Source organism: Sordaria macrospora, chromosome 3 (assembly GCF_033870435.1).
Source record: "Sordaria macrospora chromosome 3, complete sequence".
In the NCBI taxonomy this organism is placed as follows: Eukaryota; Fungi; Ascomycota; class Sordariomycetes; order Sordariales; family Sordariaceae; genus Sordaria; species Sordaria macrospora.
In genome coordinates, this window is record NC_089373.1 from 2,597,184 (window position 1) to 2,617,977 (window position 20,794).

General features: G+C 53.9%; 8 protein-coding genes across 8 annotated transcripts; 2 read left to right on the plus strand and 6 right to left on the minus strand.

The window, feature by feature from the left end:
* Positions 1-1,048: 1,048 nt before the first annotated feature.
* Positions 1,049-3,817, plus strand: SMAC4_03029 (uncharacterized protein; the record flags this gene model as incomplete). Its single annotated transcript, XM_003349393.1, has 3 exons — positions 1,049-2,140; positions 2,303-2,359; positions 3,230-3,817. The coding sequence occupies 3 exons, from the start codon at positions 1,049-1,051 to the stop codon at positions 3,815-3,817; spliced, it is 1,737 nt and encodes a 578-aa protein (XP_003349441.1).
* A 57-nt stretch (positions 3,818-3,874) lies between these two features.
* On the plus strand, positions 3,875-4,947 carry SMAC4_03030 (uncharacterized protein; the record flags this gene model as incomplete). Its single annotated transcript, XM_003349394.2, has 1 exon — positions 3,875-4,947. One exon carries the CDS (start codon positions 3,875-3,877, stop codon positions 4,784-4,786), a length of 912 nt encoding a protein of 303 aa, XP_003349442.1. The 3' UTR covers positions 4,787-4,947.
* Positions 4,948-5,260: 313 nt separating this feature from the next.
* Positions 5,261-7,994, minus strand: SMAC4_03031 (uncharacterized protein). Its single transcript, XM_003349395.2, has 3 exons — positions 6,851-7,994; positions 5,884-6,640; positions 5,261-5,777 (listed from the first exon to the last, which is right to left on the minus strand). Exons 1-3 carry the CDS (start codon positions 6,907-6,909, stop codon positions 5,436-5,438), a joined length of 1,158 nt encoding a protein of 385 aa, XP_003349443.1. The 5' UTR covers positions 6,910-7,994; the 3' UTR covers positions 5,261-5,435.
* A 122-nt stretch (positions 7,995-8,116) lies between these two features.
* SMAC4_03032 (uncharacterized protein) lies at positions 8,117-10,188 on the minus strand. Its single transcript, XM_003349396.2, has 3 exons — positions 10,150-10,188; positions 8,717-10,074; positions 8,117-8,661 (listed from the first exon to the last, which is right to left on the minus strand). The coding sequence occupies exons 2-3, from the start codon at positions 10,051-10,053 to the stop codon at positions 8,649-8,651; spliced, it is 1,350 nt and encodes a 449-aa protein (XP_003349444.1). The 5' UTR covers positions 10,054-10,074; positions 10,150-10,188; the 3' UTR covers positions 8,117-8,648.
* Positions 10,189-10,475: 287 nt separating this feature from the next.
* On the minus strand, positions 10,476-12,951 carry SMAC4_03033 (uncharacterized protein). Its single transcript, XM_003349397.2, has 3 exons — positions 12,757-12,951; positions 12,173-12,636; positions 10,476-12,071 (listed from the first exon to the last, which is right to left on the minus strand). The coding sequence occupies exons 1-3, from the start codon at positions 12,808-12,810 to the stop codon at positions 11,513-11,515; spliced, it is 1,077 nt and encodes a 358-aa protein (XP_003349445.1). The 5' UTR covers positions 12,811-12,951; the 3' UTR covers positions 10,476-11,512.
* A 741-nt stretch (positions 12,952-13,692) lies between these two features.
* SMAC4_03034 (uncharacterized protein) lies at positions 13,693-14,647 on the minus strand (the record flags this gene model as incomplete). The annotated part of the gene is made up of 2 exons (XM_003349398.2): positions 13,693-14,116; positions 14,178-14,647. 2 exons carry the CDS (start codon positions 14,645-14,647, stop codon positions 13,906-13,908), a joined length of 681 nt encoding a protein of 226 aa, XP_003349446.1. The 3' UTR covers positions 13,693-13,905.
* A 1,339-nt stretch (positions 14,648-15,986) lies between these two features.
* Positions 15,987-17,156, minus strand: SMAC4_03035 (uncharacterized protein; the record flags this gene model as incomplete). Its single annotated transcript, XM_003349399.2, has 3 exons — positions 15,987-16,735; positions 16,838-17,057; positions 17,124-17,156. 3 exons carry the CDS (start codon positions 17,154-17,156, stop codon positions 15,987-15,989), a joined length of 1,002 nt encoding a protein of 333 aa, XP_003349447.2.
* An 821-nt stretch (positions 17,157-17,977) lies between these two features.
* On the minus strand, positions 17,978-20,639 carry SMAC4_03036 (uncharacterized protein). The gene is made up of 2 exons (XM_003349400.2): positions 18,435-20,639; positions 17,978-18,373 (listed from the first exon to the last, which is right to left on the minus strand). The coding sequence occupies exons 1-2, from the start codon at positions 20,307-20,309 to the stop codon at positions 18,293-18,295; spliced, it is 1,956 nt and encodes a 651-aa protein (XP_003349448.1). The 5' UTR covers positions 20,310-20,639; the 3' UTR covers positions 17,978-18,292.
* Positions 20,640-20,794: the final 155 nt, after the last annotated feature.

The window sequence follows — 20,794 nt, forward strand, 5'->3', positions numbered from 1 at the left end:
CTGCCAACGGTCTGGATTCCTATTTTAGCGGAGCCAGGATCGTGCACAAGGGACCAGTCCAGTCACCATCAGATTCACCCCTCTCTCCAAAGAGCCCACACCAACCCACCACCCCCCCCCCCGTACAGGTAAGCCTCGTTAGGAGCATCTGCCCTTGACATTGACCTTACCCCCTGACGACGAACCTAACACCACTCGAACTGCACTCCAGAAACAAGGGGACCTACATATTGTCTTTCCACTACTTGTCTCTCACTCTCTTGTCTGGCAGACTAGCATATTATCGACTAGCCCCAGGGGTCAGGGGGAACAAGCCAAGCAATTACGTCTCTTTGGTCCACTGCGGTTCACAAGAACTTGGAGAGCAGGAGAACGTGAAGAAAAGAGACAGAGAGACGAGAAAAGGGACTGAGGAAGGAAAGAAAAAAACAGACACACACCCACACCTATCTACATACACAGTACGTACATACATACACATACATAGAGCTCTCCTTGTACCTTCTTCCGTCTGGGACATGCAGCTTCTGCTTGGATGCTTGGGCGCTGCAGTCTTGTCTGGCTGTCGTCGTATCGGCTGCATTCGCTGAGAAGCGCGCATTGCATGTTTCCACAGATTCGGCCCATTCCCAAGATAACCTTGGATGACTCTAGGAGAGAGCACCCCATTGACCAACCCATTGACCAGTCATTGACCACTCACTTTCGACCGCAACAGGAGCCCTTTTTGTTGGACGGCAAGGTACCATACCACCTTACCACCTTACACCACCTTCTACACCCTACACACACTACACCTCGTACCTACATACGTACACACACATACATACACTACACCACCATACTACGCCTACCTGGTAGTAAATAGGCTCGTCAAGTAGGTAGACTACCAATCCGCAGTCCGCTCAGGAAACCCGGGCCAGGAGAGCCAGGGTCGCGTCTGCCCCTAGCCCTCCTAGCACTCCCTCCCACTCCGTCCCCCGGTCGCTTTTTCTCCTGGCCCTTGCTAGGAATCGGTCTCCATTAAAATTCTAATTAAATTCCCAGTATGGCTCAACGGAGAACTGTAGAGTCGATCCAGTCTCGACCGTCCACCCCCCAGCCTCAGGACTCCAGTCTGAGCGAGCCGCACCCCGACCAGTCGGCCCAGGACGAAGGGAAGCATCGACATCATCTACAACAAAAGCTCCGATCGCCTGCACCCCAACCTGATCAAGACAAACCACAACCACTACTCCCAGGTCCTTCACCTTCAGCGTCACCAGCACCGGCACTACTAGTACCGCAACCCTCCTCCGCCGGATCAGCACAGGCACAGACACATTCATCCACTCCAGGGACAGCCACAAGAGCTACATCAACAGCAGCAGCAACAACAACAACAACAACAACAACAACAACAACAACAACAACAACAACAACAACAACATCAACACCTACTCCGGATCTACAGCAACCAAGCAAAGACGCGAGCTCGGCTACCACTTGCACGCCTCCGGTTGAGATAGTCGAAACAGGGGCTGGACAGAGCTCCGTCAGAAGTGGTGACCAAGGGATAGCTACAGACAGTGCTTCCACCATCACCACCAGCACTCCTCAAGATCCCCGCGTGCCATCAGAAGCCGCTCCTCCTTTGGCCGATACGGTCTCCGGGCAGCACCAGCAGTATAACCAGCAACAACATATTAGAGCACCGCACAGCGGCAGTGCACCCCGTGTTTTAGTGCCCACGCCCATGTCCCAACCGCAACAACGACCTGGCCCACCTACACCTCGCCAGACACCGACCATGAACTATCCCGCCCCGTCACCGTATCCACCTGCGGGCATGCATCCGGGCGCGCAGTACGCCTACGGAGCGCAAGCGGTTGCCCATGTTGACCCCTACCGAACGAACCAGACGGCACTCCCGAGCATGCGGACGTTCGACCATGTGCAGCAGCAGCAGCAACAACACCCTCAACACCAGATGCCCCTACCGAACCACATGACAGTCTCGATGGCGCAAAACCAGATGAGCTACTATGCGCCGATGCACCCAGCATACCAGATGCATCCGGGACAGAGCGTGGTGCACTATACCTTGACAGGTCTCACGCCGGATCCGCGCATCGCTCTGAGCGGAGGAAGGCACAAGAAGGTACCTATACTCTGCACTGCTATAGCCCGCCGCAATATAGCCCTAACATGTCCCTAACATGTCACTCTCCCCTCTCCCCTCTTCCTCCTCTTCCCGGGATCCATGCTCGCTCGCGCAACACACTAGAGTGCTGACCGATGTTGTTTGTTGTGTTGCTGACAGGAGATCAAGCGCCGAACCAAGACGGGGTGCCTAACGTGCCGCAAGCGCAGGATAAAGGTGCGTCACTTTCTCTTTCGGAATCCTGATTTGCTCTTTTTTTGCGTATTCTGTCCGATTCCTTCCATCATCTTTGGATTCCTTTTCGGACCTACTGCAACGAGGCGGGGGATGGGGTAGATGGGGTTCGGGCCGGACGGTGTCGAGCCAGGGAAGCGAGACGCGGAGGGAGTGGGTCGTCATGTTGCAATTGGGCCATTCGGTTGAAGAAGCGCCATGGTTCGATATGATGATAACGGGTGTGTTGCAAAAGGCGCGCTCGCTCGCTTGCTCGCTTGTGGTCTCGATCGTTGTTGGGGGTTGTTGCAAGTGCAACTGGGGGAGCAGGCAGTTGGGTTATGGTTGTGTGTGTTGGTTGGGTTGTGTTGCCTTGTTCGCTTGACTCGGGTGTCGGGTCTGCACTGAAGCGAGCAAGCCCAGTTGTTCACACCAGTGACGGCTGCCAACCCGCCATTTGCCTGCCCGCTGCGCCTGTCATTGCCCGCTTGCCCTTCGCCTACCTACCTCGCTTGCCTGCCACAGCAAGCGCAGCAGGCGACAGGAATCAACCCAAACTGCCATGTTTCGGTCGGCGTTGACACAAAGTCCCCGCGGCGGTTGTTAGGCCCCGGCCCCGCCGCTAACAGCTGCCCCGAACCCTCTGAACGGCAACTGCACCCTGAGCTGGGTCCAGCTGTCTGCTATCCAATCCACTCACTTCAAAAGCACATGGAACCTCACCCCTGCAACATTCTCAAGCTTCTATCATCACATTGTTGCATCTTCGTGTATCGCGTCACGATTTCAAAGCCGCAACAAGCCACCATCTTCACATCATTTTCTTACTCGCCATATAGTACTTGACATCGTCTAACCCAGATTACTCTCTAGTGCGACGAAGCCCATCCCACCTGCAACAACTGCAAAAAGTCCAAGCGGGACTGTTTGGGATACGACCCCATCTTCAAGCAGCAACAGCAGCAACAACAGCAACAGCACCAGCAGAATCTGGCTGCTCAGTCGACTCCCAAGTCTCAACACTCTGCTCCCGCTTCACTCACGTCTACCCCGACTGTACCATCCTCCAGCGTCCCTCCAAGCCCATACCAGTCACAGGCTCAACCTTACCAGCAGCAACAGCAGCAGCAATCCCCGCCGTCTCACCACTATCACCAGCACTCACATCAACAGCACCCTGCTTACCAACACCAACAACACCCTACCTCGTACCCACCATCTCATTCTTCCAACACACCATACGAGTCTCCAGTGTCATCCACTTCCCCGGGTTTTGATTACGGAAGTGCCATTGACCCGGCTCTCTCAGGCACCGACACGCCAAGCGCTTCAGGAACGCCTACACCAAATTCACAGCTGGCCAGGCCCGACGACAGGAATTTTGGGAACGTGGGCCATTTCCAAGGCGCAACTCCTGCTGGCTCCCCTTTGTCGGTGACCTCGTTTGCGCAGCAGAGATAACCGAGTTTCGCGCTGTCGAGGGATCTGGTTCAGAGCTGTACGACTATCTTGCCCAACATGACGGGCTTACCCACCAACAGGAAAACGGTGGACGATCTTATTGCACTGGGGGGCGCAGAACCTCCTATTATGAACTCTCCGCCTTCAAAACAGGTCGTTCACGAGATCCTAAGACTGTATGGAGAGACATACGTTCCGGGCCTATCGTATCTCTTTGAGACGCCGTGGTATGATTTGAAATACGAGAAGAGCACGGCGACGAGCCAAACCATCCAAGTGCTACTCAATAACCAGCCATTGATGGGTCTTTTCGGTTCCTTCGTCGAACACATTTCCCGGCCCGGGACGGACGACAAGTACGCTTGTCAGGTCGAGGAGTGCATCATCTGGGGGCTAGCAAAGCTACCCCTCTTTACCAATAGTCGAGGTTGGGCTCTCCCCGCAAACTTTAGTTCTGCAAAGCACCTTCCGGACCTGGATGATCCACACGAAGCCCAAGGCCGTCTGCGAGTGTTGGAGGCGCTCCTGTTGGGACCCAACTCCACGTTGACAGAGAATCCGCTTTGTAATCCTATAGTGTTCGGTGGCCTCAAAGGCCCACGGCGTAATGAGCTTGAGTTCTGGTGGCATCTGGCAGAGCTGGCCGTTAAGGGGCCCAAATCTGACCTCCAGAACTTGCGACGCCTACTGGACGGTCAGGAGAACCGTGACTTCCTGTATAGCCTCGTTGTGGTTCGCGAATATTCGCATCATTGGAATCCGGTCAATATCGAGCAAGAGTTGCCGCTGCAGTTGAGTGAGGCAGATCCACGTTGCAGGCTTGCGGTAGCGACCAAGTTTATTCGCCACATCATGGAATCGGGAACCACGAACGTGATAAGGCGGTTTGCTCAGCTTGCGTGGCGGGCGTATATCCTACCAGGAGCCAATACGACACACGCGCCCTGGCGAGCTATTATGTCTAAGTGACTACAGGTCTGGAAATGGGTGGCAAGGTCAGCGGCTTTGGGAGTCTTTCTCGTTGGTGATAGAGTCAGGCAAGTTACCCTCGTTGGGGGTTGATGATCGTGCCATGTAAGATAGATAGCCCGCTCGAGCGTTTTCTCTCTTCATATTTTCTGTGGACTCTCTGTTCTTTTTTTTCTGTTTCTTTCATGTCTATACTTGCATCGGATAGATGGCGTTCATACAGGTTTCGTATTTTTTTTCCACTCGACATTTTTTTCTTCTGTTCACTCCTCCATATAGCATCTGGGAGGCTTCGCCATCGATTATTTCTTGATTCAACAAAAGGAATCGGGATGCTCTCTGTTCTCTTTCCCTTCTTACACTCAGCATTATGAGAGCGACTAAAATTGGGGAGCGGCTTATATAAAAATTCAACATCAATTAGTTTTACTTGCTGATGATACACGATGGTTTGAAGTTTGTTTCTTCGTGTCTTGTTTGTTGTTCCTCAAATTGACCTAGATCCTGACTGTCATTTCCGTCCTGGATGATCAACTCTGGCTTATCCACCTAGAGGGTTAGCCAACTCCAGCACCATCCCGACTTACATTCCATCCTGACTACAAACTGACATGAACCCTTAACTTCCCTACCGATACCAACTGAATCCTCATTGCATATCCCTCTGCTCCGGCACAATACTCCTCAACTTCCCCTCCTCAATCGCCATCTGCACATTACTAATCGCCAACTCCTCCATCTTGGTCTCCGTCTCAACCGTCCACGTCCCCATGTGCGGCACCAGCATGACATTCGGGTTCGCCAACAAGCCCGGGTGAATCTCCGGCTCGTTCTCGTACACATCCAAGCCAACCGAGTGCACCTGTCCGGACTCCAACGCTTCCACCAGCGCTGCCTCGTCCATCACCGCGCCGCGAGCCGTGTTGATGATGACTATCCCCCGCTTCATCATGGCAAATTCTTTGGTGGAGATTATGTGCCTCGTGTTGGCCTGTGTTCATGTTTGTCATCAGCTTTCCTTCCTCTCCTCTTCTTTTTCCTGCCCATTCATCTCTTTCACCATCATCATCACACCAAAGAAACGGGACAATACTCACATTCAAAGGCAAATTCAAGCTCAAAACATCACTCTCCCCCAATAACCTCTTCAGTCCCTCCTCAACCCCGTTTTGGTCATCACCATCACCACAAACCCACTCAACCTCCACCCCTGCTTGGTCCCTCAACTCCCTCTCCCCCTCCTCATCCCTCCTCCGATTTAAATACCTCACTTTCATGCCAAACGCCCCCGTCACCTTCTTAGCCAAACACTTGCCGATCCCTCCCATACCCAAAATCCCCAACGTTTTACCCCTGGGATCCCTCCCCAAAGCCGGCATTTTGGTCCCCTTCTCACCGCTCCTCACCTGCTCCTCATCACCACCCCGCCACTCCCCCCTCCGCAAAGCAGTCATGCCAGCATTGAAATTCCTCATAGCCCCCAGCAGCAAGAACAAAGCACAATCAGCCGTCGCCTCGTCCACAGCGGAGGGGGTGTTGGACACCCTAATCCCGCGCGCGGTGCAGGCAGGGATGCTGATGGCGTCGTAGCCGGCGCCTACATGGATGATGTACTTGACGGAGGGGGGCAGGGCGGAGATCAGTTCTTGGTCTAGGGGGCCGGTGAGGAGGGTGGAGTCGAAGGTTCGGTAGGCTAGGAGGCAGGAGGAGAAGGCGCCGGAGGCGCATTCGGTGATGAAATCTGTGCGCGAGGTGGATTGGGGGGTTATGATGTCGGCTATGGAGGTGATTTGTTTCCAGGCGTCGTGGGCGCTGTGCGAATGCAAATTGGGGTTGGTGGTTAGCTGGTTCGGGCTGTGAAGACGGTGTGAAGACGGTGAATAATAGGTTGATAAGAAGGGGGTGGGTGGCAGGAAGAGGGAGGGTGCTTGGGGAGCAGAGGGAAACTTTGAAAGACAGGGAAGTGACAAACAAGTGATGAGGTAGTGAGGATGAGGTAATAAGATGAAATGAAGGTGAGAATCGTAGTATAAACTGAGATGATAGAGTCCCTTGGTAACTCACTGCTCAATAGTACCCAGCAATAAGATCTTGGGCTTTTGACACTCTTCTGAGGAAGCCATCTTGATGGTCTTTTCACAAGCTTCTCTTGACTCTTAGACTGATTGTTTTCTTTTCTTGTCTTCTCTTGTCTCAAAAGTCTGCCGTCAGAGATACCTCTTGAGTTGTCGTCAGAAGTTCAATTTCCAACTGAGCCAGTCGGTATCCACGAAGTTCGGTATCCGGGGATATGATCTCTCGCCAGCTATGTCGTCACCGGACGAAACCCAGAATAGGCTATGAACAAGTCTGAAAGACCGTATGTCGTTGTCCAGCGTAATGACCCGAGACCGGAGGCTTATGAAGGCGTCAAGGTGTGTAGGACCAAAAAAGCCGGTGGGTGACGTATATCCCTTTCTGACGTTCCGCTTGTTTGTTGGTGTTTTGGTGTTACGGAAGACGAAGAGAAAGCTTCCGTCGCGGTGTGTGTGGGAGTGTGGGTGTGGGTGTCACTCCCAATTTTCTTGAAGATCCTTAATAAAATAGTGAGTTTGCCTTCCTCTCTAGACTGACATGATTTTGACGGAAATAGAAGCAGCCACTCACTCTTAATAAATATCAACAACAAAACGAAGAAGGAACGATGATCGCGGCGGGGTTTTTCTTCGACCGGTGAAAGTGGCTTCGAGCGGTGGTAGTAAGGAAACTACGTGACATGCTACCAAAAGAGAACCAATAGTGGGGTCGTAAGTAATGTACCTAGGCCATTAAAATCCAATGGCTGGGCTGATAACAAGTTCCGTTCGTTCGTTTGACAAGAGTCCAGTGCAAAGAAAGTTACGTACCATACATACCTCAATGCAGAACACTTCAGTTTTTGGTAGGAAGGCACGCTGCCAGGTCCCGTTGCAGGTCAGGCAGGTAGGTATGTAGTACTTGTATGTTATTGTATGTAGTATGTAGCATGTAGCATGTAAAAGGCGACGAGGCCATGCGGTTTATCGTGGCAGCGTGGAAAACGGAACAGACGCCGAATGGTTGAATAAAACCACAACACGACATGCAAGATCACGATTTGTTGCGGTTGGAGTGAGAGCGTCCGTTCGCGGGCAGGAAAAGGGAAAAGACGAAACGTGAGGCTACTCGGATGATTGGAGAGCCAGACTTACTCGCGTGGCTTGCGGCCGTCCCCTAGTTGTAACACGCTACAGCAACCCCTTGCTTCCCCGAGAGAGAGATGCAGGAAATCAAACACAAGTCGCGTATCGGAAATGGAACCGTGTGAGTGAGCCATAAACCACATATTATTAACTTCGGTGGCTTCTTTGGTGAACCACAAAAGACATGCCCAAAAAGAAACATCGTCTTTCTATCCCGTATCTAATCATTCCTAGGCCTCGGTTGACGGGCCTCTGGTATAGCCTTCTTCTTCTTTATCGTCTCCTTGTCGCACTTCGTCAGGTGCAGCACCAGCTACCAACGTTTCGAAAACACACCCCTCTCAAAATGCCTTGAGGGTGAGTGTTGTGGGATATCATGTGCCAAAGCCAACGCCGTACTTTTGTTGAAAATCTGTACCCGAACCATTCCTAAATATTCCTTTTTTTTGAAAACCCCTAGTGAAAGACCCCCATATTGAACCCGGTTTTGTCATGCAAATCATGCCTGTTGAAAACGATGCTTTGTGGAAATCCCAAACATGCCGCTGAGAATGTTTTGTCCATAACCCAAAGTGTTGAAGGAGATCCTCAGTAAATTACCTTCCTCTTCCTAGCCTTAAAACACGGCGGGAGAGGGTGGATATATGGTATTGAAAAGGAAATTAGTAGCGGTAGCTGTGACATGGTTAGCATCTTGTTCATCAGACAGAAAGGACGGGAAGTAACATACTGGTCGCTCTTGTAGGGACCCTCAGAGGCGAGGCCGAGGTACTCAGCCTGGACGTCAGTGAGCTGGGTAAGCTCGACGTTGCAGTGGTCGAGGTGGAGACGGGCGACCTCCTCGTCGAGGATCTTGGGAAGGACGTAGACCTTCTTCTCGAGCTTGCCGGACTTGCCGTACTCGACGTACTTGGCGGCGAACTCAGCATCGTTGGCCTTGAACAACATGATCTGGGCAAGGACCTGGTTGGTGAAAGAGCAGGACATGACGAAAGAAGAGTGGCCAGTGGCGCAGCCAAGGTTGACAAGGCGACCCTCAGCAAGGAGGATGATGTGGCGGCCGTTCTTCATGAGGAAGCGGTCAACCTGGGGCTTGATGTTCTGGACGGAAGCAGCGTTGGCCTTGAGCCACGCGACGTCGATCTCGACATCGAAGTGACCAATGTTGCAGACGATGGCATCGTTGGGCATGGCCTCGAAGTGCTTGCCGACGAGAATGTCACGGCAGCCGGTGGTGGTGACGAAGATCTGACCAAGAGGAGCAGCCTTCTCCATGGTGGTGACCTGGTAACCGGCCATGGCAGCCTGGAGGGCGTTGATGGGATCGACCTCAGTGACGATGACGCGGGCACCCATGCCGGAGAGGGCCATGGCGCAGCCCTTGCCGACATCACCGAAACCGGCGACGACAGCAATCTTGCCAGCAATCATGACATCGGTGGCGCGCTTGATACCGTCGACGAGGGACTCACGGCAGCCGTAGAGGTTGTCGAACTTGGACTTGGTGACGGAGTCGTTGACGTTGATGGCGGGGACAAGGAGCTTGCCCTCCTTGAGCATGCGGTAAAGGTGGTGGACACCGGTGGTGGTCTCCTCCGAGACACCGAAGCAGTCCTCGAGCATATCGGGGTACTTGGTGTGGACGAGGTGGGTAAGGTCACCACCATCGTCGAGGATGAGGTTGAGCTTCTTGTTGTCCTTGAAGGCAACGAGCTGCTGCTCCAAGCACCACTGGTACTCCTCCTCGGTCTCACCCTTCCAGGCGAAGACAGGGACACCGGCAGCGGCGATGGCAGCGGCGGCGTGGTCCTGGGTGGAGAAGATGTTGCAAGAAGTCCAGGTGACCTCGGCACCAAGAGCAGTGAGGGTCTCGATGAGGACGGCGGTCTGGATGGTCATGTGAAGGCAGCCAGCAATGCGGGCGCCCTTGAGGGGCTGGTCAGCGGCATACTTCTTGCGAGTAGCCATAAGACCGGGCATCTCGTTCTCAGCGAGCTCGATCTCCTTGCGGCCGAAGGCGGCGAGGGAAAGGTCGGCGACCTTGAACTTGTGGGCGGGAGCAGACATGATGGGTAGATATGGGGGTATCTGTTGAGGAGAGGGTATACAGGTTAGAATTGGTGATGTTTTGGAAGGAGGACGAGGAGGGGGAGGAGCACTCACAAAGAGGGGGATGAATAGACAAAAAGTGAGAACGGCTCTTCCTGGCAATGGGAGAGCAATGGATTTATTTAAAGGGAAGGGGAGGGGGGTGAAAAGTGGATATCGGATGGCACAAGCAAAAAAGAGGACACGGGGAGACCAAGGGAAAGGGGAAACCGAAGTGAGAAGGGCCCGGAATCCAATGGCACAAGCAAAATGTGCAGAGCCTGACTGCCTGACTGCCCAGTGCCCACAGTGACAGCCGGCGGAGAGGAACAGCACTTGCAGAAGCAGACTGTGCAGAAAGTGGGGAGGGGTCGACGGGGTTCAGAAAAAAAAATGAGAACCCCGCGGGCAATCTGTCGAACCAGACAGCTCTGTCGGTGTGCATCAGACAGAGAGCTAGGCCCAATTGAGCTCTTTTCCCCACCACAATGCGAGTGCTTGCCCCTCCTTTGCCTGCCAGCCGTTCTCGTCGAACGCGGCAATGTGCTTCTGCCACCAATTCGACACCACGTTCACTCCAACTTTCTCTTTCAGCTGCCTGTTATGGCTTGCTAGCGCTGATGGCGCCGGCCTAAACAGTGGGGTTTTGCGGGCAGATGGGCAAGGCCATTTTGGGGACTTTTCGGCCGACACGTTTCGAAAGACATCGGGTGAGCTTTGAAGAGGGAGGTTGAGTTCAACAATTGTAATCGGTTATGATATCGTATCCGGACCCGAATGCGGTGCCCAAAGCCACCCCAACTTACCTCAACGGAAGCGAAGCGCCTGGTCAGGGTCTACTGCAGCAAAGCGCGGACATGGCGTCCAGCAGACGTCCAACCAAAGACATCCCCGAACCGATGAGACAACCATTTCATAACAATTCAGTCTCATCGGACTTTCTTTCTCGGACACAAGTGAACTGGGACAGCCTTTTCCCAAATCATCCCATCCCGGCCGCATCTTTTTTTTCATGATTATAGGCAATTCATTACATATACGGAAAGCTGAAAAAAGGCTGGCCCCTTTAACATAATAGAAGATAACGGCTTATCGCTTGATTGACGGGAATCTCATTTCTGATAATTCATCCGACGCGTCCCTCCTCGCCTTTTTGGACGCATCCCTTTTTGTTTTCTCTAGTGCCTCAATGCCTCTTTGCCCCCCACGTCAGATCAGCAAGGCCACCACAAGATACTGGATGTGATTTGCAGCTCTCCCTCCCGTCCCGCTTTACGTAGGCTGCATGACCGACCTTGCCCTAGACCTTGCAAGGTAAATAACACGCCGACAACCCGGAACGCCAAAACCAAATGCGGCTGAGATATCGTGGCCACCGTCCTCTATCATCCCATCCATCCATCAAAAAACACCACCGCAGCAACCCCTAGGTCCCCATTTACTCGGGGAGAAGGTTGCCCCGGACGGCGAACATCTTGGCCGTGATGTTGGCCGTGAAGGCATCCACTTGCCTGGCGTACTGGTCGACCTGGCGGGCGTTGAGCATGCCCTCGAGTCTGCTGGGCTCCTGGGGAAGCTTGAACAGCCTCTGCCACTCGTCCTCGGGAAGGGGCGCCTGCTTAGCCGCCAACCGCGCCGCGTTCTCAGCCTTGCGCTTGGCCTGCCACTGGGTGATCTTGAACTGCTCACGGGTGAGCTGTCTCTGGTAGTACTGGTGGTTGTTGAGGTCGGTGTAGTGCGACTCAATGCTGTCGAGGAGCAGGTCGCAGGTCTTCTCGAGGAAGGGGTCGATGGAGAGGTCGAGAGACTCGAAGCCGGGGTGGGCGGGGATCTGGACGGGATCGCGGCGGATGTCGTCGAGAGAGGCGGGCATGGGGATCTCGGCGCTCTTGGGAGCGGGTATTTGGTGGAGGAAGGAGGTAAGGAGGTGGGAGTTGTGAACGTTGACGGGGAGCTCGACGAAGATGTCCTTGTAGGTAAGCTTGGAGGCACGAAGGCTGTATATCATGTAAGGTCAGTGATGTGTGCTATGCGACATGCGATATGCGACCTGCGCCCAAAAGTATTGGCGACGGCAGGATCTCGGCGGTGTGCTGACCTCTCGGTGCTGAACTTGGCCTCCTTGTAGGCAGTCATGAACTCGGGGGAGAGCTTGAAGGCGCGAAGGCTGAGGGCGCCCTGGGAGCTCCTGCTCACATCGTGGACGAGGGCGACGGTCTTCTCGTTGTCCTTCTGGTAGTGGTACTGGTTCTCGATGAAGCTCATGTTGATGAAGTTGCCCATGGTGGCGCTGGTGTACCAGCCGACATTGTTGGCGTCGACGTTGACCTCCTTGAGGTGACGGATCATCTCGTTCTGGTAGACAATGTTGGCCTTGGCGCGGGGAGCGGCGGCGGCGAGGGACGAGGCATCGCTGCGGTCGTCGGTGCTGGAGACGTCGACGGAGGGGAACTGGAAGGTGTTGGTGACCTCGATGACACTGTTGTTGTCCATGCCAACGATGGAGCCGGTAGCGACGGTAGGGAAGCTAGTCGAGCAGTGCTTCACGATCTTCATGACCACCTGTGGTGCCGACGCTGGTTAACAAAGGGGGCCATATGGCGGGCGGGCGGCTTGGGGCCGGGCAGGCATGGCGGGGCTCCGGCGACAGGAGAGAAGACGACGAGTTGAACAGTAACTTACAAGGGCCTCGACCTGGACCGACTTGATCGGCGCATCCTTCTGAACTTCGGCCATGATTGCGGATTGACGGGACTCGATTCTCACGTGAAGACGCGACGGTGTGGTTGGGTATGCCGTTGCGGTTGGTAAGGCTGCTGCTGGGGGAGTCGAGTTCGTCAGTCGTGGAGGACTTCAACTTTTCGCAACTGAATTCTCTCGCTTCGTTTGTGGGCACCGCTGGCCACCAACCGGACTTCACTGGGGTGTCCTGCCGGAAACAGACTGCCAGTAAAGATTGTGCCGGCGGCTGGCAGGTGGCGGGCAGGCGAGACTCAAAGAAAGCAGGTGGTGGCCTGTGCTTTACAACGGCTTGGCTATGACTTTGGCTTTAAGAAGGGGACGTACCGCGGAAGTACCTTTCACTTTCCAGCTGCGAGGAACAGAGAGGGACAGTGCTTTCCCAGGAACTGTCGCACTGCCGACTGTGTGGTCTCTCAGAGCTCAACCCCACTGACGAAGTTTGGTCCCACTTTGGACATCTCGTCGACTTTTGCAACGATGGAGTCTGGGGAGAGCATCCACTTTTGATGAATTTCCTCATGATGCGGAGAATGTTGAACTTACAACTAAGTGTTTCGCGATTTACAAGTCACAAGTTACCAGCATCGTGACAACACCAGAGCTTCGATGAGAGCCCCTCCTTTCAAATAAACACCCCGCGCAATGGTCATGGTGGTGATGCGTGATTCGACATCGAGCCAGCAACATCCCACGCTTCCCCCACGCCGAACCACCTAGTTTCGCTTCTTGCCTTCAAGTCCACGCCATCTTTAAATGCACGACACCGACGCCTTCACTGCCGACTTCTCACGACGCCTCTTCTCTCTCAAACCTTTACCTTTGCGAACAATCTCATCACGGCTTGAACATACACCTCAGCTCTCAACTTGAAAGACAAAGCAAGAGTCTATTCTACTTGGTATCGATGCCTCTAAGGATGTCTCTATTGTCATCACAATCATCATAATTCCCTCCGATGTGTGGTTACCACATCGCCTTTGTTACCGTCAATTCCCACCAAAACGCCAACCTCGACGCCCGATCCGTTCCAAGTCCCAACCGTCATGTCCAGCGTCCAGCACCGGAGACAAGTACCTTCTCTCTATCACCTCACTTCCACTCGGTGAGCTCCCAGCTGTCGACGTTGTCTCGGATGGTCAACCGATGGCGATCAATTTGCCAAAAGGAATACAGCGACCTGGTTGCTCCGGCCGCTTTTCGATGCGCAGGGCCAGTGCCCCCCTTCTTTGCATCTTCTGGGGATCTCCAGATGCAAGTTGCAAGGTTGCGTCGCTCCTCGTTTGGCGAACCAAACCAGTACCTGAACCGTCACTGTTAGCATGCTGCTCGTTGCGGAGGAAAACGGCTGTCAGGGCACTCACTTCAAAAACCCTCCACTCGCAGTGGCTTCAGCATGTGCAGCCTTGTCCAGCTCACCCAGGTCCGCATAGTTATCGACCGTCGACGCAAAAACTTGCGACCGGAAGGCGACAACGAAGAAGGAAGTTTCCTTCCATGTGTGGTTACGTTTTCGTGTGAGTGCGCGAACGTGTTCGATGATCTGGTCCCAGTTGAAGGTGTCGCTGTATGACGCAGTTGCGTAGTCCTCGCGAAGGCAGGTCAACTGAGTTAGGGCAAGTGCCAAGATCTGGTTCTCAGTGCCAAGGGTTGTGAGGTCGAGGAGGTGTTGCTGCTCGGTGTAGGGTGATACTACGATATATCGCTCCTTGTCCGGTAGCTCCGCGGGTGTGGTTTGAATCTCAATCTCAGAGATGATGCTGGAATTCTTTTCATTATGGGCCAGCACATGGTTGGCCACAGCTATGCTGACGGGACCTTGAGATATGGCCATGTTGTCGAGAAGGGCGGTGGTCAGGCTGATGCAGCAGAAGGGAAACGACAGAATGCAACAGCAGTTGCTTCAGGAAAAGGGCTTTGGGTTGCGAAGGAAAAGGCTGGATTGGAAGTCAACCAGGTCCGGACTCAACGTAATCCTTATACTTCTTGGTCGCCCGTCTCGGCTAAGATGCAATGACTCCGAGGAGATGAGATATGACGGCCGAGGTCTTGGAAGGATGGGCGTTCAGGGCGAAGTGGTCTCTCTGCGATTGCAAAAAAAGAATGGAATAATAGGGATGAACAGGGACGAACTGGTACGAACTCTGGTGACATACCGCTCTCAAATCGCGAGTTCATATGGATGACATACTCGAGGGATGCGGCCGACCGCGCCTGCCAGTTATTGCGACAATGCGCATGCACAGTTGCTGATCGCGCAATCGGTCACAAGGGTGGTGCCATATCAAAGACCCCAAGCCGACTCGGGCGGATCCTTGGTCATCAAACCCAAGAAAACTCGGAGTGAAACAAATTGCACATCACTTGGGGATACTCCTGTTTGAAAGGGTCTGGAAGGGACGATGGGATCGTGCGGGAAGGTTGGGTGCCCTTTCCCATCCAGTTTGGCGCTTCACCGCTGACTTAGTCCGGGGTGGCCGGCCTTCCGCAATGACGGGATTGCAATTGCGAATCTGTCAGCAGCGCATTCGTCAGCAATAGTCAGGTACACAAGACTTTAAAACGTGCCAGTCCCGCTGCGATTTTGGCTTGTTTCTTTCTCTTGGACTTTCAGTGAAAGCCTTTGTGGTGCCGAACGACTCAAGTCCAAAACCAAGCCAAATTTTAACCGGGCGGCCAGTTAATGTGATAAGACTCACCATGTCACTTATCGCAAAGCGCAATTGGTCGACAAAATTCGGAACCCTCTAACTGCCATCATTCGATAAGGGCGATTTTCGAGTCATGAAAAGAAACCTCCGACAGCGGCTTGATACCTCAATTCCCTGACCCATTAGATATGAACGGGGCCTTGTTCGTCTGTTTCTGCAGTGCTGCGCGGCTAACGGCGATTTCGGAATTCCGACCGGCTACGGACATGAGATAAGACCGGGACGGAATTGAGCCGGGATAATGGAGATGGTCGAGCCTTGTCAGGCAAATCTTCCGTCGTCAACCCCCCCTGTTTCAGTGTTTCTGGAACCATGGAAGGCGCAATCCCACGTGGATAACGTTCTCAAAAAACACACCCATTTCCCTTGCACATCTTTTTCGGTGAGCGCGGCTGAGATGGGATTTCCTGCGATAATACAAAGATAACCGAGATACCAGCCTGCCATCCGGAGCAGCATCTATCATTCCTGATTCAACCACACCTTGGCGACCTCATACGACCCGAGATAGAGACCACTTCCGAACGCCGCCCAACACGTGCGCAACGCGCCGCCCCGAAACAGTCCTCGGATCCCTCGCTCGCGAAAAACCTCCTTTGCAACTTGGAAGCTGCTCAGGCCTTTGTTTCTGTACTGTCGACCTTTCTTGACCGCTTCACCAGATGATGACTCTGGCTGTTTCTCCCCCGCCGCAAGCATCATTCTCGTCTTGACCACATCCGTAGGCGTCGTCACAAACGCTGCCAGCGACCCTGCGACGGCGGCCGCGAGTCCTGTGACCCATCCCGTTTCGGCCAGACTTCTGCAGTCATTCCCTTGGGCCCGATTCGCCCTCGCCCTCTTCCGATCCCTATCCCTCCCCTCCCAGATCCTCGTCCTCAGTGCCTCAAACACCGGGAACTGCAACGCCGTAAATGGCAGGTTCCTCGCCGCCAGCGCCGTGTACCCGGAAAACAATCGCCTCCATATGCCCCCCTGGGTCTGGCGGAGCATGTTAAGGGCTTTGAGGGAGGTTGATTTTGGCGATTTTGCCGAGTGTCGAAGCATTTGCGCGTTTTGCTTAATCACTTCGGCGGGTGTGAGGACGAGGCAGGAGGCTAGTTCGGCTCCTGCAGAGGCGAGGGAGTGGGTGAAGGCTATTGGGATGGCGCTATGGAGGGCGGTGGAAAGGAAGGATTTGGAGGATTCGTAGGTGTAGAAGAAGACGCCGGCTGTTAGAGATAAGTTTAGGGTTGGCTCAGGTAGGTTGTGGTGATGTCCGGTCTAGAACATCATAAATGAAAAGAGTGAGTTAAGGAGAGAGGGAAACTCACCAGCAGGCAAAGTCGCAAAGATTACACTGCCTATGCCCTGGTATAACCCTCTGAACAGCGCTGGCTTGGGAGGCTGGACACCTAGCGTCCCCTTTATGGCGGCAGAGCTTGGTTTCTGAGAAGCATAGACATCTTGGTAGTCTCGACTTTGGACGCGCGTCTTGATTGTGTCGAGAGGGTAGACGAGGAGGTCGACGGTGAAGGCTGCTATTGAGCCGGCCTGGTTGTGCGTGAGTTTTTGAAAAAGAATGGCAGTGCGTGATTGGATGATTTATCAAAGACTCACGATTAACACCTGATGCGCGGCACTGTCGCCCATTGTCTAACAAATCGACCTCTTTAGAAGAATAGTAAAGGAAAAGGGGAGGTGATTGTGGTTTGAGTTCTGGACTGGATCAAGAACACTCTCGGATGAGGTATGTAGTATGTCCTCGGAAGTGCGCGTTGCTTTGTACTAGCGTACACAGATTGGAGTTAGATGGGACGAGAAAAAATATGCATCTAGGCCCGTCCCGAAGTTTGAAGTACCGCGTGGCACAGATAGGTACTGTAGGTAGACGGGATCGAAATCATATGCAAAAAGGGACCATGAGTGGGATGGGATCGTCAAATCGGCTCTATTACATCATATGCTTGGGTGATTGCTGCGATTAAGTCTGGGTACTATGGTAGCCTGCCGAGCTGAGTCAGCCAAAAAGGGAAATGCCGTTCGTTGTGTAAGTGTTAAGAGCAGCATGAGTGAAAATTCCTTGACAACCCGCATTACCAAACAGACATGCCACTTGAAAAAATCAGGCTAGGTGGCTGACCTAGAGGGGCTGTAGATGAAAGGTCGCATATGCTCTATGGGCTTTGTTGTAACGCTATTATCGATATATCGAAGAAAATACTACCAGCCTCATTTTATTGGGCTGGTCTTGGCCTTCCGGCGCGGGAGACCCCATCACGAGAAAAGGACAAGAAGTTAACGGAAGAGACAGAAATCAACCTACTCTCAACAACGCTCTTCTTAGACCATTGATGCGAAGTAAACATGCATTACTTTTGAGGCTTTTGTAACGGTTAAACAACATGAGGCGTTGCTCTCTACCATGTCTTAAACTTGGTGAATGGTCGTTTTCAGATGTGCACAATGTACGGTATCGCCCAACACCACCACGAGGTGCTGTTTCGAGGGCGGTTTTCGTTCAAAGTCAGATAACCTCAGCTGTCATTGCAAAGAAAATCAGGAGTGAAGAGAGAGAAACGAAGCTGATGCAGACCCATACAATTCTCTCAACAAACATATGTGATATCATTTCCATTTTTTAAACTCCGCTACTCCATCTTGACACCGTAAACCAAAAACAGTAATATCTTAGGGACCAAAATCTGCTCATACACTCATCATCATTCTATTCTATATTTGTTTGACATTACTTTTTTTTTGTTTTTTCTTGCTTTGTGAACAAATGCTTAGTTCTTCTCCTTGTCCTCCTTGAGCGAGACAATGCGGTTAAGGATGATCTTGTCATCAGTGCTTTCCTTGTCAAGAGCCTGTTAAGAGTACACGTTAGCCATAATCTTTACTACCAAAGTATGACAGGGGAAAACTCACAAAGTAGGCAACACGCATAGCCTGGAAGCGGACACTCTCGGGGCCGCCCTTGCCAAGCTCGCTCTCGCCAGCGGCCTCAGGCCAAGGAGCACGGCGCTTGACCTCGTCAAAGCCAGACTCGATGAGGGCATCAGGGTAAACGACCTCGCTGTCGGGGTTGATATCGCTCAACCAGCCGCCCTCAGCAGCAGCGGGGTTCTCGGACTTGAACAGCTGGTTGTAAACGCGGACCTCGCACTTGCGAGAGCCGTCGGTGCCGACCCACTGGATGAAGGTCTTGGGCTTCTTGGTCTCGCGGTCGAAGACGGCGCGGATCTCGGTGACCTTGCCGGTGGTCTCGTCCTTGGTGAAGCTGGTGGCCTTGATGGGGAAGGGAGCCTGGAGGAGGCCGACGGTCTTGCCGGGGGCGAGACGGAAGTAGTCCTTGCTGTCGACCTCGCGGAAATCGGAGCGGTCGATGTAGACGGTCTTGGTGAACTTGATCTTGTGGTCGCCCATGGCAGCGTTCTTGGACGAGAAGGGTACGGTGAGCTCGGAACCGTCGAACTCGTCGGCGTCCTCAATCACGACGGGGACGGGATCGAGCACGAGCATCAGGCGGGGAACGGTGCGCTCGAGGTAGCGGCGGATGGTCTGCTCGAAGCGGACGATCTGGATGATGCTGTTGGAGGTGGTGACGCCGAGCTCGTTGACGAACTCGAGGATGGCGCCGGGGGGGACACCTCTGCGGCGAACGGCGATCAGGGTGTACAGGCGAGGGTCATCCCAGCCGCGGACAATCTTGCGGTCAACCAGCTCCTTGAGCTTGCGCTTGGAGAGCACGGTGCCAGACAAGCTGAGACGGCCATATTCGCGCTGCATAGGCTCGTAGACTTCGAGGGACTTGTTGAGCCACTCGTACGAGACACGGCTGAGAACGAACTCAGTGGTGCAGAGGGAGTGGGTGATGCCCTCGAAGCTATCACAAAGGCAGTGAGTGAAGTCGTAGGTAGGGTAGATCTTCCACTTGCTTCCCGTCCTGTGGTGAGGCTTGTCGAGGACTCTGTAAGCGGCAAGATCCCACATCTGGGGGTTGCCGTCGGTGATATCCTGCTTCATGCGGAGGAAAGCTTCCCTGGGCTTGTATTTCCCGTCGCGCATGTCGCGGAACTTGTGGAGGTTCTCCTCGACGGACTGCTCGGCGTGCTTGCAGCGGAAGCGAGGGCTGGCACCCTTTTCACCTCCGCGCTGGAGCTTGATCTCGTCATCGTTGCAGTGGCAGACGTAGGCCTTGTCGAGGCCAACCAGCTTCTCGGCGAGGTCGTACAGCTTCTGGAAGTTATCGGACGAATAGGTGATCTTGTAGGGGGTGAAGCCGAGCCAGCGGACGGTGTCCTCGATGGCGGTGAAGTAGATTTCCTCCTCGGCCTCGGGGTTGGTGTCGTCGAATCGGAGGTAGCAGTTGCCGCCGTGGTATTTGGCAAAGCCGAAGTTGATGGCGATGGCCTTGGCGTGGCCGATGTGGAGGAAGCCGTTGGGCTCGGGAGGGAAACGGGTGAAGACGGGCTTGACGGGGCGCTCGTTGTAGACGTCGTTGAGGAAGCCCTGCTTGAACATGGCCTGGGTGTCGACGGGGACGTCTTCGGGCTTGGGGTTCTGCTTCTTGGGGGCGGCACCGTCCTGGGCAGCAGCGGTGGCAGCGGTGACGTTCTTCTTCTCATCCTTGTTCTTCTCCTTGATGGCCTTCTTTGCGCGCTTGGCCAGGCGCTTCTTGAGCTCGCCCTTGGAGACCTTCTCGCCCGTCTCCTCGTCGAGAACGAGCTTGGGGGCGTTGGGGTCGACGGGGGCATCGGCCAGCTGCATCTTGGCAGCGGCATCTACTACCGCGTCGGTCATGATGTGTTGACGTGTGGTGTGCGGTTTGCGACTGGGTGGTGTGTGTGGTGGTGGTGGTGCTCTGTCGCAAAGTCTCTCAATTGTCGAGATATGCGATTGCGATGCGCAGAAGACGGGCGGGCTCTCAGGAGGGTATATGGAGGGAGGGCGACAGGACCTGCTATCGCGAACGGGATAGAGTCAGCCGGAGTGGTGGTCAGTCGGACAGAGGATGGCTGGATAATGTGTTGTGTGGTGAGTGAGTCAAAGGGTGAAGACGGCAACACTCGAATTGATAAAGTTGGAACCGCGATAAGTCCGTTGGGCGGCTGTCTGGCAAAATTGTCTGAGACGGGTAGACACGACAGGCGCCAGCGAGGGAGGGGTACGGGCCAGAACGTCCAGGTACCTACAGGGGCATGAGGCCATCCCTAGCGCTGTACCCCGCCTACAAGGTACCTCTAGGGGAGGAGGCACAAGATAAGATAAGGAAAGGTACCTACCCT

Coding starts and splice junctions, on each gene's coding strand:
- SMAC4_03036 (XM_003349400.2), bottom strand. CDS start 20,309: ATGACCGACGCGGTAGTAGATGCCGCTGCCAAGATGCAGCTGGCCGAT. Junction 18,374..18,434: donor CTATGCGTGTTGCCTACTTT/GTGAGTTTTCCC, acceptor TACTCTTAACAG/GCTCTTGACAAGGAAAGCAC.
- SMAC4_03031 (XM_003349395.2), bottom strand. CDS start 6,909: ATGGCTTCCTCAGAAGAGTGTCAAAAGCCCAAGATCTTATTGCTGGGT. Junction 6,641..6,850: donor TTGCTGGGTACTATTGAGCA/GTGAGTTACCAA, acceptor CCGTCTTCACAG/CCCGAACCAGCTAACCACCA. Junction 5,778..5,883: donor GCTTGAATTTGCCTTTGAAT/GTGAGTATTGTC, acceptor ACATGAACACAG/GCCAACACGAGGCACATAAT.
- SMAC4_03032 (XM_003349396.2), bottom strand. CDS start 10,053: ATGTCTGCTCCCGCCCACAAGTTCAAGGTCGCCGACCTTTCCCTCGCC.
- SMAC4_03033 (XM_003349397.2), bottom strand. CDS start 12,810: ATGGCCGAAGTTCAGAAGGATGCGCCGATCAAGTCGGTCCAGGTCGAG. Junction 12,637..12,756: donor CGGTCCAGGTCGAGGCCCTT/GTAAGTTACTGT, acceptor TCGGCACCACAG/GTGGTCATGAAGATCGTGAA. Junction 12,072..12,172: donor GCCAAGTTCAGCACCGAGAG/GTCAGCACACCG, acceptor CATGATATACAG/CCTTCGTGCCTCCAAGCTTA.